We start from the raw sequence: 14,767 nt of genomic DNA on the forward strand, positions 1-14,767 counted from the left end.
GAATATGATGAAGGAAAATTTATGAGGAAGAATGATACAGATCATTAATTAGCAAGACTAAGATTGTGGCACAAATGCCTTCCATGTAAGTAGCAACTGCAGGTGCGAATGGTTTTCCTAAATAGACTACTTGCAATTTCATACAGATTGGTACTGCCACCATGGAATTTGCATGTAGTTAATTCCTCAAAATGGAATATGGTAACTGAATAATTACTGTATTTTTGATCTATCAAGAATTCCTGGCTTGAGTTTACTTCAATCCTGTTTCAAATATACTTTTATTTGCAGTACCTTTGATTTTTCTGGTCAGATTAGGTAATAAAGACCTAATAATTGTCAACTAAAATTCTTTTAGGTGTACCTAACAAGATATGGCAGTACCATGATCTTCCTCATGACATGAATTTTAAGTGCACAATACATGCTTAAGTATTTTAGGAGTCTTAAATTGAATAATAGAATGTGTCATTGCCTTTTGCATATCTAATCATATTGAAATATACATTCATCTTGGTTCGTGTTTGTGTTAAAATGAGCATTTGGCTCAGGAATAACTTTCTATCAAACTAAATTTAATCTTCTGTCTACTCAACCTGTTGAACGCCAACTTCTTGAAAGTAAGAGTCGCTTTTATATTCATGGTAACAAATCTGGTAAATTTCTAGTCAATCAGCTGAGGCGTTCCAAAGCTAAACAACATATTACAAAGAAATAACTTTCTAGCATTATTCCTGTAAAGAACAGTAATCCTTTCATTGATTTAAGGCTTACATTTAAGTGTAAAGCTATCGAGCTTTGCCAATTAAGATCTGAGCAGGAGTACCAATTAAATACCTGATCATTACCAGTATGGATTTGGAGTGCAAAGTGAAATTGGGGTCCACCATCAGGTTTCCTTTAAATGGCCATGGAATTTACTGTAGTCATCCTGCTTATTTATTGCTCTCACCTGGTTCAAAGTTGAACACCTATTCTATACTTGGACAACAATCACAAGTAAATAGGAAGACTTGTTTGAAAATATTATTTACACCTAGAAAAGCTGATTAAGAATTTGTAATTTCTGATGGATAAAGATGAGCTTGTCTGGTCCATGTAGTTAAATTGTTTGAAGAGGTTAAAGAAATTCAGTACACAAAGACAAGGAAGTCTGTAGATGCTGGAATTCCAAGCAACACCCCCACAAAATGCTGGAGGATCTCAGGACAGGCAGCATCTGTGGAAAATAGTGAACAGTAGACGTTTCCCTTCATCAGGACTCCTGACCTCCTGAGTTCCACCAGCATTTTTGTGTTGCAACGGATTTAAGTAATTTTGTCCTCTATGCTTATTTATATGAAAAATCAGTGACCCATCTTGTGTTCCTCATAAATGCAACTCCTGGTTTTAAGAAATCTGCAGGAGCATATTTTCGGTTTGCTGTCAGATTGACTTTTCCTGCAGATGATGACAAATCTGAACTGCGTCCAAATTGGTTTGGAAATTATTAAAATATAGGCTGAACTGCAAGATTGAAAAAAAATATTGGCATATGAAATATTGGTGTGAAACACTTTATTAATGAAACCTGAAGCTGAGTTGATAAAAGGCTGCTTTTAATGGGAAATGATAACTTAGTGATGCTTCTTTGAATCAACTGTCACATCACTTTTCAAATGGCTACAGTTTCTGCACCTCAGTGTAATAAATATTTGGTTTGAAAACCTATTCCTTAATGTTATCATTACACATGGCTCTGGATAATGATCCTTTCAATTTTATGTGAGCTTCTAGCTGAACTACTGCATTTCTGGGTAAGTGGGGGGGGGGGCATGTTTAGTAGTGTAATTTAAGCTATTCTCTGACAGTAATTTGAGTGAGTATTGTGTGCTTAAAGTTGGCATTATGAATAGCCCTGAGCAGCAGACAGCCTTTAATCTCTGGTGAATCAGCTCACCTGGATAGAATAAATGAAGTTAAGGTTTGCCTAGTAGGAAAATAGCATTTGTGTGCTAGATTATACCCTGGTATCGAATAATCAAAGTTTTGATTATTGCTGTAGAATTGGAAAGGTTGGAAGCAGGGTTGGGTGGGGGGGATGGGAAGAGAGGAGTGGTGTTTTAGATACTGTATAGATCTAGGTGGCAGATATGTTCCTTTGGGCCGTAACATGCTGGGGCCATGTTCCTTGCCGTGCATGAATACTAAAACAATTGATTAGAATATTTCACAATTGACCAATGCAGCTTGTTTATAATAGTTTCCTCTTGACTAGTACTTAAAAATCTTTATAGTGTGCCTCTTTGAGATTAATGTAAACTTGCCAAGTGCCCATGTTGTGGGATATTCAGTAGTAGGTCCAGGCAGATTTTCCCCTGTTAGAAATCTACAGAAATACTTCCAACCTTTTGGGGATCCTTGCACTTCCAAAATTCCGAGTGATTCTCTGTTGCTATTTTCCTTGCTATCAATCAAGGTTGCATGCTCAACTCTGATTTAAGATGCCCTACTGGGGGATAAAACATTATTTTCATCCTAGTGGTTTTCTTGATTCCAATTTGAAGTGTCCTTAGTATTAAGTCACTGGCAAGCCCTGATTATAGCATGCTTTAAAGATATCCTTTTCCCACATGTGCAGTTTGAAGGTGCAGTGATGCTAAGTCAAGAATCTGATTATAACATTCATCAAATGGCATGAGTGACCAAAAGCTACATTGTTTTCACAAACATGTGTCCTGCCTTCCAAACAGTTGTCCTGAGCAGATGATTAGCTTATCAAGTCGCGGATTCACTTGAGTTTTCACTTTTTGTGGCTGGGTAACTTTGTTGTGGAATGAATTTTATCAGGTTTGGTGTAACAATCTGTGTTGAAATAGATTTTGTCACTCTGTAGGTTGAGAAAAATGGAATAGTGACTGGATTCAGTTAGTTCCTCATTAGTACTATTCGTTCCTTGCTGAATTTCCTCAAGCATGCAGCTAAAATTACTGGCCAAAGGCAGTATTTTATCTACAAGAGGCTCCAATGGCTTTTGTGCATGTATAGAATACAAAAGTTGAGTTGCTATCATTTCCTGTATTGCCTGAACTACTGATTTCATAATTCTAGCCTAATACTTCTTAACCAGGCTTGTAGTGATCATGATCACTTAGTTTGGCTCTTGCCTTACATTTGATACTCCCTCAGTTTCTTGGCAGAAACAAACTACTGTTTTGAGAAATCTATGCTGACATTGCTTCTGTGGCCCTGTGTCAAACTTCACAGGCTTTTCAACTTTCTGGAATGTTTTTGCTCCCTTTTGGATTAATTATTTCAAATTAAAGGTTTTATTCTTCCAAAGGTGTTTTGTAATGTAATCTCTGGATTTAGTTGCAACATGCCAGTTAGCGTATTGTTCCTTTATCCCTGGGGTAGGTGGGATCTATAAACTAATTTAGTTCGAGGAATGTATAGAGAGTATTGAAATTTGAAGCAACGTAACATTGACCTAACTGAATAAAATTTTATTTTAATCCAAAATATTAGTTTGTAGTTTCTAATCATGCTCTTAAAATCACTATTTAAAGAAATAACGCTGACGTTTTGCAAACTTGAACTAGACCATAGCACAGTACAGGCACTTCAGCCCACAGTATTGTGCTGACCATTAAACCCACGACAAGATCAATCCCTATAGTACTCCCTGTTTTTTTTTCTATATGCCAGAGTGAATAGTTCTGGTTCTCTCAACCTATACTCATCAGGCATGCTCTCTAATCCAGGCAGCATCTGGGTAAATTCCCTCTGCACTAAATCTCCTAGCAGCTTCTCTATAGCTTCCACATATTTTGTATTACGAGGCAACCAGAACTGGACACTATTTATTTCAAGTGTGGTTTAACCAGTGTTTTATACAACTGCAACACTACCTTGCTCTTGAACTCTATACCCCAACTAACGAAGCCAGTTCATTATATGCCTTAGCAGTTCCTTTCAATTACGTGGCAACTTAGAGGGAGTCTGTAGATGTGGCCCCCCCCCCCCCCAAAAACGAAACTTAAAACTTCACCTTCCAAAGCACGCCACACTTTTCCTGGTTGAACTGCATCTGCTTCTTCTTAGCCCACCTCTGCATCCTGTCGTAATCTGTGATAACCCCTTAATCTATCCACAACACCAGCCTTCATGTCATTTGACAACTTACCACCTTTCCATTTCCTGGTCCAAGCCACTTATTAAAAATCACAGAGCAGAGACCTCAGAACAGATCGCTGCAGACAACTACCAATCACTGATCTCCAGAAAGAATAACATTACATCAACTACCACCTTCTGCCTTCTGTGGACGAGCCATTCCTGGATACATTTGGCTGTTTTCCTGGTTCCCATGCTTCCCAATTGTGAACTATCAATGGGTAACCTTGTCACATGCCTCCTAAAATCCATGTACACCATGTCCACTGCTTGCTTTTGTTAATAGTTTTGTCACGTAAGTAATTCAGTCAGATTTGTAAGACATGCCCTGCCCCTTGCCAATACTGAGAATTGACTTGCTGGTATATAATTCTCATTATTCCTATTGTCTTTTTTTCAACAAAGGAATATAATTTGCCTCTCTCTGGTACAACTCTTGAGGCCAAGAGTTTGCAAGATCATCACCAGAAGTACAATCTCTTCCTTTCAGTAACCAGAGGTGTATCCTGTCTGGCTTTATGAACTTTCTTATCCTGGTTTACTAGTTGCTGCTGTACTTAGGCACTTAAACTTGAAATGATTAAAAAGCAATGGTATGAGGAATTTTAGGAATTGGTTTATGACAAATGGAACTGCTGTGTTCTTACTGTTTTTATCTCCAAAATGTGTCAACAATTGACTAGTGCATTGTCAATATTGCATTTGGTGCACTATTTCAATTAAATGTGCTCTTTGGGTTCATCTGACTGGGAGGAACACTCCATGAATTGGATTGGCCCACTGGTATTAAGGGTGTGCCATATTAAATTCACCACCTTTGGGTTTGAGTAAGACCTGCATTTTTCTGATCTGTGCATTAGAATTTGCTTGAAAGTAATACTTCCAAAAGCAAGTTGTACCGCATCAGTTGCGTTCCAATTTAATGCTCACACTAGGGCAAATGATTTGCATCTAGTGAATTTTGACAGTTGCTGTTTCTTTTGCAGCTTGTAATCCACTCGGAACAAGTCGCTCTTTTAATTTCTCAATGTTGAGGATTTGTAAGTCTGTATTTTCTTGCACTTGAGTGGAAAAAGCATGATGGCTTCAATTTATGTAGTCCTGTGCAGAACTCTTGACAGATTTGTTACTGTTCAAGTAACAAATGTCATTTTGAAAATATCTTTCCCACTGGATGCTAACAAGTACATTTTAAAATTATTAATTTAGACTGCGCTAAATCTTAAAGATGGCTACTAGGTGTCTTTACTGTAACACAGCACATCCTTTATTTATTTGACATATGGTACTAACATGCTTTAATAACTTGATCTTCCCAGTTTTAAAGCCAGATGTAGTTTGTAGTCTTTACTGTTTCTTGGGCAAATTGTTCCATATTGGAAAAATCATGTGAGCCAGCAGTTTTGCCTACAGTTAATTGGTTAGGAATGACATAAATCTGGTATGCTGTTGTTGCCACCAACCACCAGCAGTGTTGTTGTGGGTATATTTCAAATAAGAGCTTGTACTGTTGGTCAGATGTTTCATAGATTCCTGACAGGATAGGGGTGGGTAACAAAGCTGTAAAGAGAGCTGGTTAGAATGCTTAGTACTAGTGCATGAGAGCAGAACTGAGTACTAACGATGCATGTACAATTTAATTCTGGAGATAAATTTTCTGTTTAAATTGGGCTAATGACAGCAGAGCATATATGGAAAGATGTTTGGAAGCAATGATGTAGCATGTTGTAAAGAAACGCCAAGAGTGAAAGTTAGCAACTACAGTTTTCATCAATAGAATCCTGCTTTTTGGGTGGGAGACTGAAGGAACAAAAATTGCATGTCATGTTTGAAATAGTTTTCAACCTGTACTTAAAAACATAGAAACCACTACAGCACAATACATTCGACCCATAGGAATGACATAATTCTGGTATGCTCTTGTTGCCACCAACCACCAGCAGTGTTGTTGTGGGTATATTTCAAATAAGAGCTTGTACTGTTGGTCAGATGTTCGACCCATAATGCTATGCCAAACATGTACTTTAGAAGTTACCTAGGGTTACCCATAGCCCTCCATTTTTCTAAGCTCCGTGTACCTATCCAGGAGTCCCTTAAAAGACCCTATCGTATCTGCCTACACCACTGTCACCGGCAGTCCATTCCACGTACTCGCCACTCTCTGGGACATCCCCTCTGTACCTACTTCCAAGCACCTTAGAACCCTGCCCTCTCGTGTTAGCCATTTCAGCCCTGGCAAAAAGCCTCTGATTATCCACACAATCAATTCCTCTTATAGATTTCTGTCAGGTCAACTCTTCATTCTCTGTCGCTCCAAGGAGAAATGGCCAAGTTCATTGAACCTACTCTTGTAAGGCATGCTCCCCAATCCAGGCAACATCCTTGTAAATCTCCTGTGCACCCTTTCTATGGTTTGCACGTCCTTCCTGTAATGAGGTGACCAGAACTGAGCACAGTACTCCAAGTGGGGTCTGACCAGGGTCCTATATAATTGTAACATTACTTCTTGGCTCATAAACTCAATCCCACAGTTGAAGGCCAATGCACTGTATGCCTCCGTAACCACAGTCAACCTGAACAGCAGCTTTGAGTGTCCTGTGGACTTGGACCCCAAGATCTTCTGATCCTCCACACTGCCAAGAGTCTTGCCATCGTATTTGACCTACCAAAATGAACCACCTCACACTTAACTGGGTTGAATTCCATCTGCCACTTCAGTCCAGTTTTGCATCCTATCAATGTCCTGCTGTAACCTCTGATAGCTCTCCACACTCCACAACACCCCCAGACTTGTCATCAGCAAATTTACTCCCTCTACTTCCTCATCCAGGTCACTTATAAAAATTGCAAAGAGAAGAGGGTCCTAGAACAGATCCCTGAAGCACACCACTGGTCACTGACCTCCAGGCAGAATATGATTCATCTACAACCACTCTTTGCCTTCTGTGGGCAAGCCAATTCTGGATCCACAAAGCAATGTTCTCTTGGATCCCATGCCACCTTACTTTCTCAATAAGCCTTGCATGAGTACCTTATCAAATGCCTTGCTGAAATCCATATACACTACATCTACAGCTCTACCTTCATCGATGTGTTTAGTCACATCCTCAAAAAAGTTCCATCAGGCTCATAAGGCACGATCTACCTTTGACAAAGCCATGCTGACTATTCCTAATTATATTATGCCTTTCCAAATATTCAGGTAAGGGAGTAGAGACAGACCAGGAAATTATAGACCACTGAGTTTTACTTCAGTGATTGGTAAGTTGATGGAAAAGATCCTGAGGCAGGATTTATGAACAAGGGAACAACATCTGCAAACCTTCAAACCTCCTGAACCGCTCATTGATGCCATTGCCGGAGGCTCAGCAATCTCCCTCCTCCCACAGTAGCCTGGGGTACATCTTGTCCTGTCCTGGTGATTTATCCAACTTAATGCTTTTCAAAAGCTCCAGCACATCCTCTCTTAATGTCTATATGCTCAAGGGCTCCAATCCACTGTAAATCATCCCTGCAGTCTCCAAGATCCTTTTCCATGGTGAATACGGAAGCAAAGTTATTCATTAGCCTCTGCTATCTCCTCTGGTTCCATACACACTTTTCCGCTGTCACACTTGATTGGTCCTATTCTTTCACGTCTTATCCTTCTGTTCTTCACATACTTATAGAATGCCTTGGGGTTTCTTTAATCCTGCATGCCAGGGTCTTCTCATGGCCCCTTCTGGCTCTCCTAATATCATTCTTAAGCTCCTTCCTGCTAGCCTTATATACTTATAGATCTTTACCATTGCCTAGTTTGCTCTCTTTTTTTTTTGAACCTTTTGTAAGCTTTTCTTGATTAGATTTCAACAGCCTTTGTAGATGGTTCCTGTACCCTGCTATACTTTCCCTGTCTCATTGGAATGTACCCATGCAGAACACCACACAAATACTGCCTACTATTTGCCACATTTCTGCTGTATATTTCACTGAGAACGTCTGTTCCCAATTTATGTCTCTCACATTCCTGTCTGATAGCCTCATATTTCCCCTTACACCAATTAAACGCTTTCCTAACTTGTCTATTCCTATCCCTCTCCAGTACTATGTTAAAGGAGATCCCACTATCTCCAAAATGCTCTCCCACTGAGAGATGACACCTGACCAGGTTCATTTCCTAATACCAGATCAAGTACAGCCTCTCTTCTTGTAGGCCTATCTGCATATTGTCTCAGGAAACCTTCCTGAAGACACCTAACAAACTCTACCCCATCTAAACTCCTTGCTGTAGGGAGATGCCAATCAATATTTGGGAAATTAAAATCTCCCACCATGGCAACCTTGTTATTATTGCACCTTTGCAGAATCTGTTTCCCTATCTGCTCCTCGATATCCCTGTTACTATTGGGTGGTCTATTTAAAAAAAACACCTAGTAGAGTTATTGACCCCTTCCTGTTCCTAACTTCCACTGAGAGACTCCATTGACAACCCCTCCATGACTTCCTCCTTTTCTGCAGCCCCACCTCTTTTGCCTCCCTTCCTGTCCTTTCTGAATCTAAAGTCTGAATCTTGAAGTAACCATTCCTGCCCCTGAGCCATTCAGGCCTCTGTAATGAACGCAATATCATAGCTTCTACTGATCCACCTCTAAGCTCTTTCGCTTTGTTCATGATGCTGCTTGCATTAAAATAGACACATCTCAAACCATTGGTCTGAGCGTCTCCCTTCTATATCACCTGCCTATCCTCCCTCTCACGCTATCTCCAAGCATTCTCTGTTTCTGAGCCAACTGCCCCTTCCTCTGTCTCTTCAGTTTGGTTCTCCTCTTCCCCTCCCTCCCTCTCTCTCTCCCCCCCCCCCCCCCCCCCCCCCCCCCCCCCAGTAATTCCAGTTTAAACTCTCCCCAATAGCTTAGCGAACCTTCCTGCCAGGATATTGGTCCCCCTCGGATTCAAGTGCAACCCGTCCACTTTGTACAGGTCACGTCTGTCCCAAAGGAGATCCCAATGATCCAGATTTCTGAATCGCTGCCCCTGCTCCAGTCCCCCAGCCACGCATTTGTCCTCCACCTCACTCTATTCCTATATTCATTATCACATGACACAGGCAGTAATCAATCCCAAGATTACTACCTTTGAGGTCCTGCTTCTCAACTTCCTTCCTAACTCCCTATAGTCTGTTTTCAGGACCTCCTCCCCGTTCCTACCTATGTTGTTGGTTCCAAGATGTACCACGACCTTCCCACTTCAGGATATTATGTTTGCGATCAGAAGCATCCTGGTCCCTGGCACCTGGGAGGCAAACTACCGTCCATGTTTCTTTCCTGTGTCCACTGAATCAGCTATCTGATCCCCTGACTATAGAGTCCCCTATCACTGCTGCCATCCTCATCTTTACCCTACCCTTTTGAGCCTCAGGGCCAAAAAGGACTTTGTGCCAAAGGAGCGGCCACTGTTGCTTCCTCCTGTTAGGTCGTCCCACCTCCTCTCACCCCCCCCCCCCCCCACCCAAAGCAAGACTCACAGGACTACTTGTTAAGGGCGACAGCCATTGGGGTAGTCTGACTCTTGTCCTGCCCTCTTCTGACTGTTGCCCACTTAATCTGTGCCCCGAGGCCCTGGTGTGACTACTTGCCTATAGGTCCTCTCTCACTTCCCTTCTTTCCCTGACGAGAAGAAGGTCATCGAGCTGCATCTCCAGTTCCCCAACCTGGTCCCTTTGCTCTTGATTTTTTAAATTTCCAGGTCAGTGAATTTGATGGTCTGTTGCAAGTGTTTTTTTTTCCCCTCAGATTTGTGTTAGCAGTACCTACTTAGTGTTCACAAACTCCCTGAAGAAATTGGTCATATTGATCTTGTCTGAACTTGCTAGTTGTGATGAAGGGTGTAAGTTATGAATTGGTTCAGGGCTCTGACCTAAAAATGTGCAGAGCATTCACTGGTTGCTAGATACTTGTGACATAGGGCATAATTGCTAATATTGGAGAACAAATTTCTTTTTGTTCCTAATTCTCTGGAAAATTGATGTCCTCTGTACTTTGTCAAGAGGGAGCACCTAATTACTTTTAAACAATTTTTGGTTGTGTATTCTTTTTGGCTTTCATGGGGTGGAGTAACATTCCATAGGATGGAATTTTAATGTTGACATCTTGGGTTTCTTCTGCTTCATTGCACTTAGTTGCTGAACAGAAAATCAGATCAACCACATAATCTTGTTGGCCCCAACAAATTTTGTTTTGAGATCATTAAAGATGAATAAGGGTCTAGTTTAAAATCAGTTTTCCCCATTCCAGTTCCCTTTCCTAGAAATGAATCTCTGAACTTGGATTTCACCCTGTCATATGTATATTCATCCTTGGAGATGAATGTGATCATTTGCTTGTTTAATGGTATAAATTTACCACTGTGCTGAAGCATTCTTCTAAAGATAAGTGAACTACTCTTGCTGTAAATGTATGGTGATCCATGAGGTCTCTAGGTGTCAGTATCTATTTTGAAATTTTTCTACCAAGGTGGATAATCCCCTTTAATGTAAGCACATCCTTGCCCATTCCTTTGTTTTTCCCTTGCCTTTTGAAGCTCTACTGCAGTCTACCCTGCCTCCTGTTTTGGATCACGAACAGGCTAGCACTGTGCGTCACAGCCCTTGTACCAAAGTTTAAGTCCCTGTTATTCACTTGGAATTAGGGATATTCTTCCTGTTCACATTCACTTTCCATGCCTAAATTTGTATTGCTTGTATATACTTTAATATTGATGTTTAAATCCCACTTTTCCTATAACTGTATGTTGTTAGTCCGGATAACCTGATTATGATAGAACAAGTGATATTTAATTTCTGAATTGGTAAGCTCACTTGCTAACTATACCCAAGTTGATTTAGATGCATGGCTCCACCCCAACACCATTCTTTACAAGTTGGGCTATTGTACATGGTTTAGGCCTGTTGGTTGCAGTGCTAGGGTATTTGAGATTACCACACTTGTATGAATGTTTTGCTTTCCACTGCTTATACTAGCAGCACCACATTGTTCCATTTTTAACTTTCCAGTGTCAGTAGTACTCTCAAGAATGCTGCTTTGCTTTTGAAGATAACTATGCTAGAAATTGTGAAATTTTCTCATCTGTTTTTAGTGTTTATTTCATTAGTGAACTGTTGGCTATCCTTATCTACATTTCCATTTATTAGACAGAATCGTGCTGACCTCAAACTGCATCCTAGATTTCCTAATGGTTATATTCTTCCTGATCTTTCGCTTTTGTGAAGTTGCTGTTCTACTGAAGTACTGAGAAGGTTTCATATTACAAGAATGCCTCCAGTTACCGAAAAATCAAATTTGTCCTACTTACCATAACTTTGCATTGCATTTAAGTTTAAACTAGCATCTTTGTGCTTTGGATTAAACAAGATTTCTGCTTTTCTAATCAATGTTGCTAATGCCCAATTTCCTGCAACCAGTTGCTGATAACAAATTGGTTTTAGCGGTTTGACTCTATTGGTAACACATTTGAAAATTATATCTGTTCGGATGCAGTTTAACCAGTGCTTCATTGGTATAGGTAAGTTGACTTTTATTTGCTTTGGACTTCGTACAAGGTAGAAATTTGCCAGAACTGTATTTCCCTGTTTTGGTAATCAAGAAGTTGGTTCTGTTCATCTGGAAGCTGAGTGAAAATTACATGGCTCACTTGTTCCTTGTATTCAGAGCTACAGCTAACTAGCCCAACATTCATATCAATGAGTGTGTATTCTGGAGCTGGTCCTACATGCCTGCACTTAATTTAGCCCATATCCCTCTAAACTTATTTTCTTCTTACCTGTCCAAATGACTTTTAAACATTGTAATTGTACTACCACCTTTTACCTATTTATTTACCTTTTTTTAAAAAATAAACTGACCTCTTGGGTATCTTTTAAACCTGTAAAGCCTTTTAACCTCTGACCTCCAATTTTAAACTCCCCTGTCCAAGTAAAAAGCCTACAATGTCTCATCTAAGCTTCCCATAATTTTAAACCCCTTAAGGTTGCCCATTGGTTCCCATCATTGGGGTGGGGGGGGGAGAGGGGTCTGCAGTCTGTCTAGCCTCTCTGAATCTATTCCATTGTTTTGTCCTTGACTTAGATTTATTGTGCAAATCAGCAAGTTGCTGTCGGACACTGGGAAATGTTTCTGATACTTTTTCTTGACTCTAAAAATGTCTTTCCAGTGCTTGTAAAATTCATCCCAGGTTAAGTTCTCATCACTCAAGACTTCAATGCTATGTGCAATGTGAACTTTTGTTCTTGGCTTCAAACTTTGGGACTCTTGACAATCCGTGCTATGTCCTGTGATTTCAGTGAAGAAGCTGAATAGAACAAAATTGGACTAACACTTAAGCTTCCTTTGAGGTTTTAATATTTGGATGATTTAATTTGAAGTTACATGCAGGTTACCATATGTAATGATAGTTAGGCAATGTGGTCATGGTTATCTAATGCAAATGCGACTTGTTTAAAGAATGATGGATCTTCAGTTTGACTTTATTTGATTTGCATCTGGCAATAACTGTACTGTGACACCTCCAAACTTTGCTTGCTCTAACACAGTCCTTAATTATGGTTTGGTGGAGTTGAACAGAAGAACCACATGTAAATGCCTTGTTTCCTCATCGCAAAAGATACTTGCAGTCCCATATGCAGCAAATACATCCTGGTAGTTACTCAAACACTTGTTCACATAGGGTGTCCATAAGTCTACTGTTTATAACCTAGTGTGGACCTGCACTTAAGCTTGAGGTTGTCACAAATTTAGCTGAATAAGTATTGGTAAACTGGGTGAATCTTGACAATGCAGTTTTTTTTTCAGATTCCTGTAGGACTAACAGTGAAACTTTAAGTTTGAGATCTAAGATCAGTGGAAAACACTGCAAAATTCTATGTGGGGGGGGGGGGGAAGGCATTTGAATAGGTTGTTGAACTGTAGAGGAGGAAGAGGTCAGAATGATCTAAATTACTACAGAATTCTGATTTACTGACCTGGTCAGCTGTTGGATGAGCACAGACTGCCTGCACATTGAAATAAGGGTGCTGAGTTCGCAGTGAATTTTAAATGTCAAGGGTTTGTTTTCTAGGTTTAGCCTGCAGAGGGAGTTTGGTGATAGCATAGATTGTAAAATCACTTTTGGTAAAGTTTGCATTTCTTAGTAAGTCTTCTACTGTATGTAGACTTACTGAGTTTTGAAGCCTAAATTGCAATGGCAGCAGCTAAGTAATAGACCTGTTGCTTATTAGACCAAAGTACTGGAAACATGTTTTGCATCCCTACGCTTAATCCTGAATGCAAATACACTCAGCAGTCAATTGGGCATTATTCTGATAATTTATAGGCTTATAAAGAAAGGAATTAGTGAGGCTTAAATGCTAAAGCTAAGCTATGACTGGTTTAGGAAAACTAACATAGCTTTTTCTACTGCCACCCTGAGCTCTAGCAAGTCTTAAAATACTTCTCCTTCTGCAGGTTGATTTTATTTTTAGCATTTGAGGTCAGTTAATATCCTCTTAATGAGCACTTCTGATGTAGCATTGCAGATAAAATCCTAGATTGGGAAGCATTTGAATTGGTCTCTGGTATTTCCAATTCCTATGAAACTTCAAAGGTAGGTGTGATACTGGGAAAATCCTAACAGGTTTTCAGCAGTTGAATATTTAAAACTGTTGTAGCTGAGACTAACTAGTAGAAAATTCTCAAACTGAACATGTGAGAAAGAAAATTAAGGAGCAAGTTGCTTGGGTGATTGACTCTTGGAATGTAATGGCTAATTTCCACCCCCACTGAGCAGCTGCTTCATTTATGGATGTATAGTGCTCAGTGGGGGAGGTAAATGAATTCTGGAACTGGGTGCTGTTGGTTACACTGATCAAACATTTTGCAGGTACAATGCAATCTCATTGATCATTTTGGTGTTGTTGAAAGCTAACTTTCTCTCCCCTCATGCAAACTGTAAGATTCACCAAGCTGGGATTCTGGACGTGGAGGAAATGGCTCAATGAATGGGTACCATGATGGAAGAGACAGTCGGGTAAATGGTTATGACCGTGACCGCAGTGGGTTCAACAGTAGAGGATCCAGTCGAAATGACACAAGTGGCCGAGGAGGTTATCGAAATCGAACAATTAATCCTGGTGCCCAGCAAAGTGCTGGATCAGGTGTGCAATACTAGCCTTATTGGAGTATAATGCTGATTGTTGAATCAGATCTACTATAGAAGCTTATTATAGATGGAGAAATGGGGTGCTTAATGGGTAGTAGATACTAACAATTATATTAAAAATAAAAATTTGCCAAGCTATTTCAAGGCTTTAATTGTAGTTTATTCTAATTTAGCTCAATTAATCAGTTAATTAAGATCGCTTGAAGGAAAGTTTAATACAAAAAATGGGGTAATCCCAGTGTTGGGGACAGGGTAACTGAAGGCAGGTATAAGTGGGACAATTGAAGGAAACTAGTTTGAGTAAAACTACTTAAATTGGTCCTGTCTATGCCATCCTTAATCTTAGCAGGCAATCAATCTAACTCTACAGTTTGTTCCACAAGCCCCTAATTGAGGCATTTACCAGGAGCATATGAATTGCATGTCCTAACAAAGATGAATC

General features: G+C 40.0%; 1 protein-coding gene across 4 annotated transcripts in view; it reads left to right on the forward strand.

Moving 5' to 3' along the window:
• ddx3xa (DEAD-box helicase 3 X-linked a) overlaps positions 1-14,767 on the forward strand; it is a 56,617-nt gene that overhangs the window by 21,989 nt on the left and 19,861 nt on the right. For 2 of the 4 annotated variants that reach the window (XM_059968266.1, XM_059968265.1), the window contains exon 4: positions 14,120-14,320. The exons of the other annotated variants lie outside the window; for them this stretch is intronic. In XM_059968266.1, the coding sequence (XP_059824249.1) occupies positions 14,120-14,320 (201 nt within the window). The remainder of the gene's footprint in view (positions 1-14,119; positions 14,321-14,767) is intronic. 4 annotated transcript variants of the gene reach the window in all.

Source organism: Hypanus sabinus, chromosome 4 (assembly GCF_030144855.1).
Source record: "Hypanus sabinus isolate sHypSab1 chromosome 4, sHypSab1.hap1, whole genome shotgun sequence".
NCBI lineage: Eukaryota > Metazoa > Chordata > Chondrichthyes > Myliobatiformes > Dasyatidae > Hypanus > Hypanus sabinus.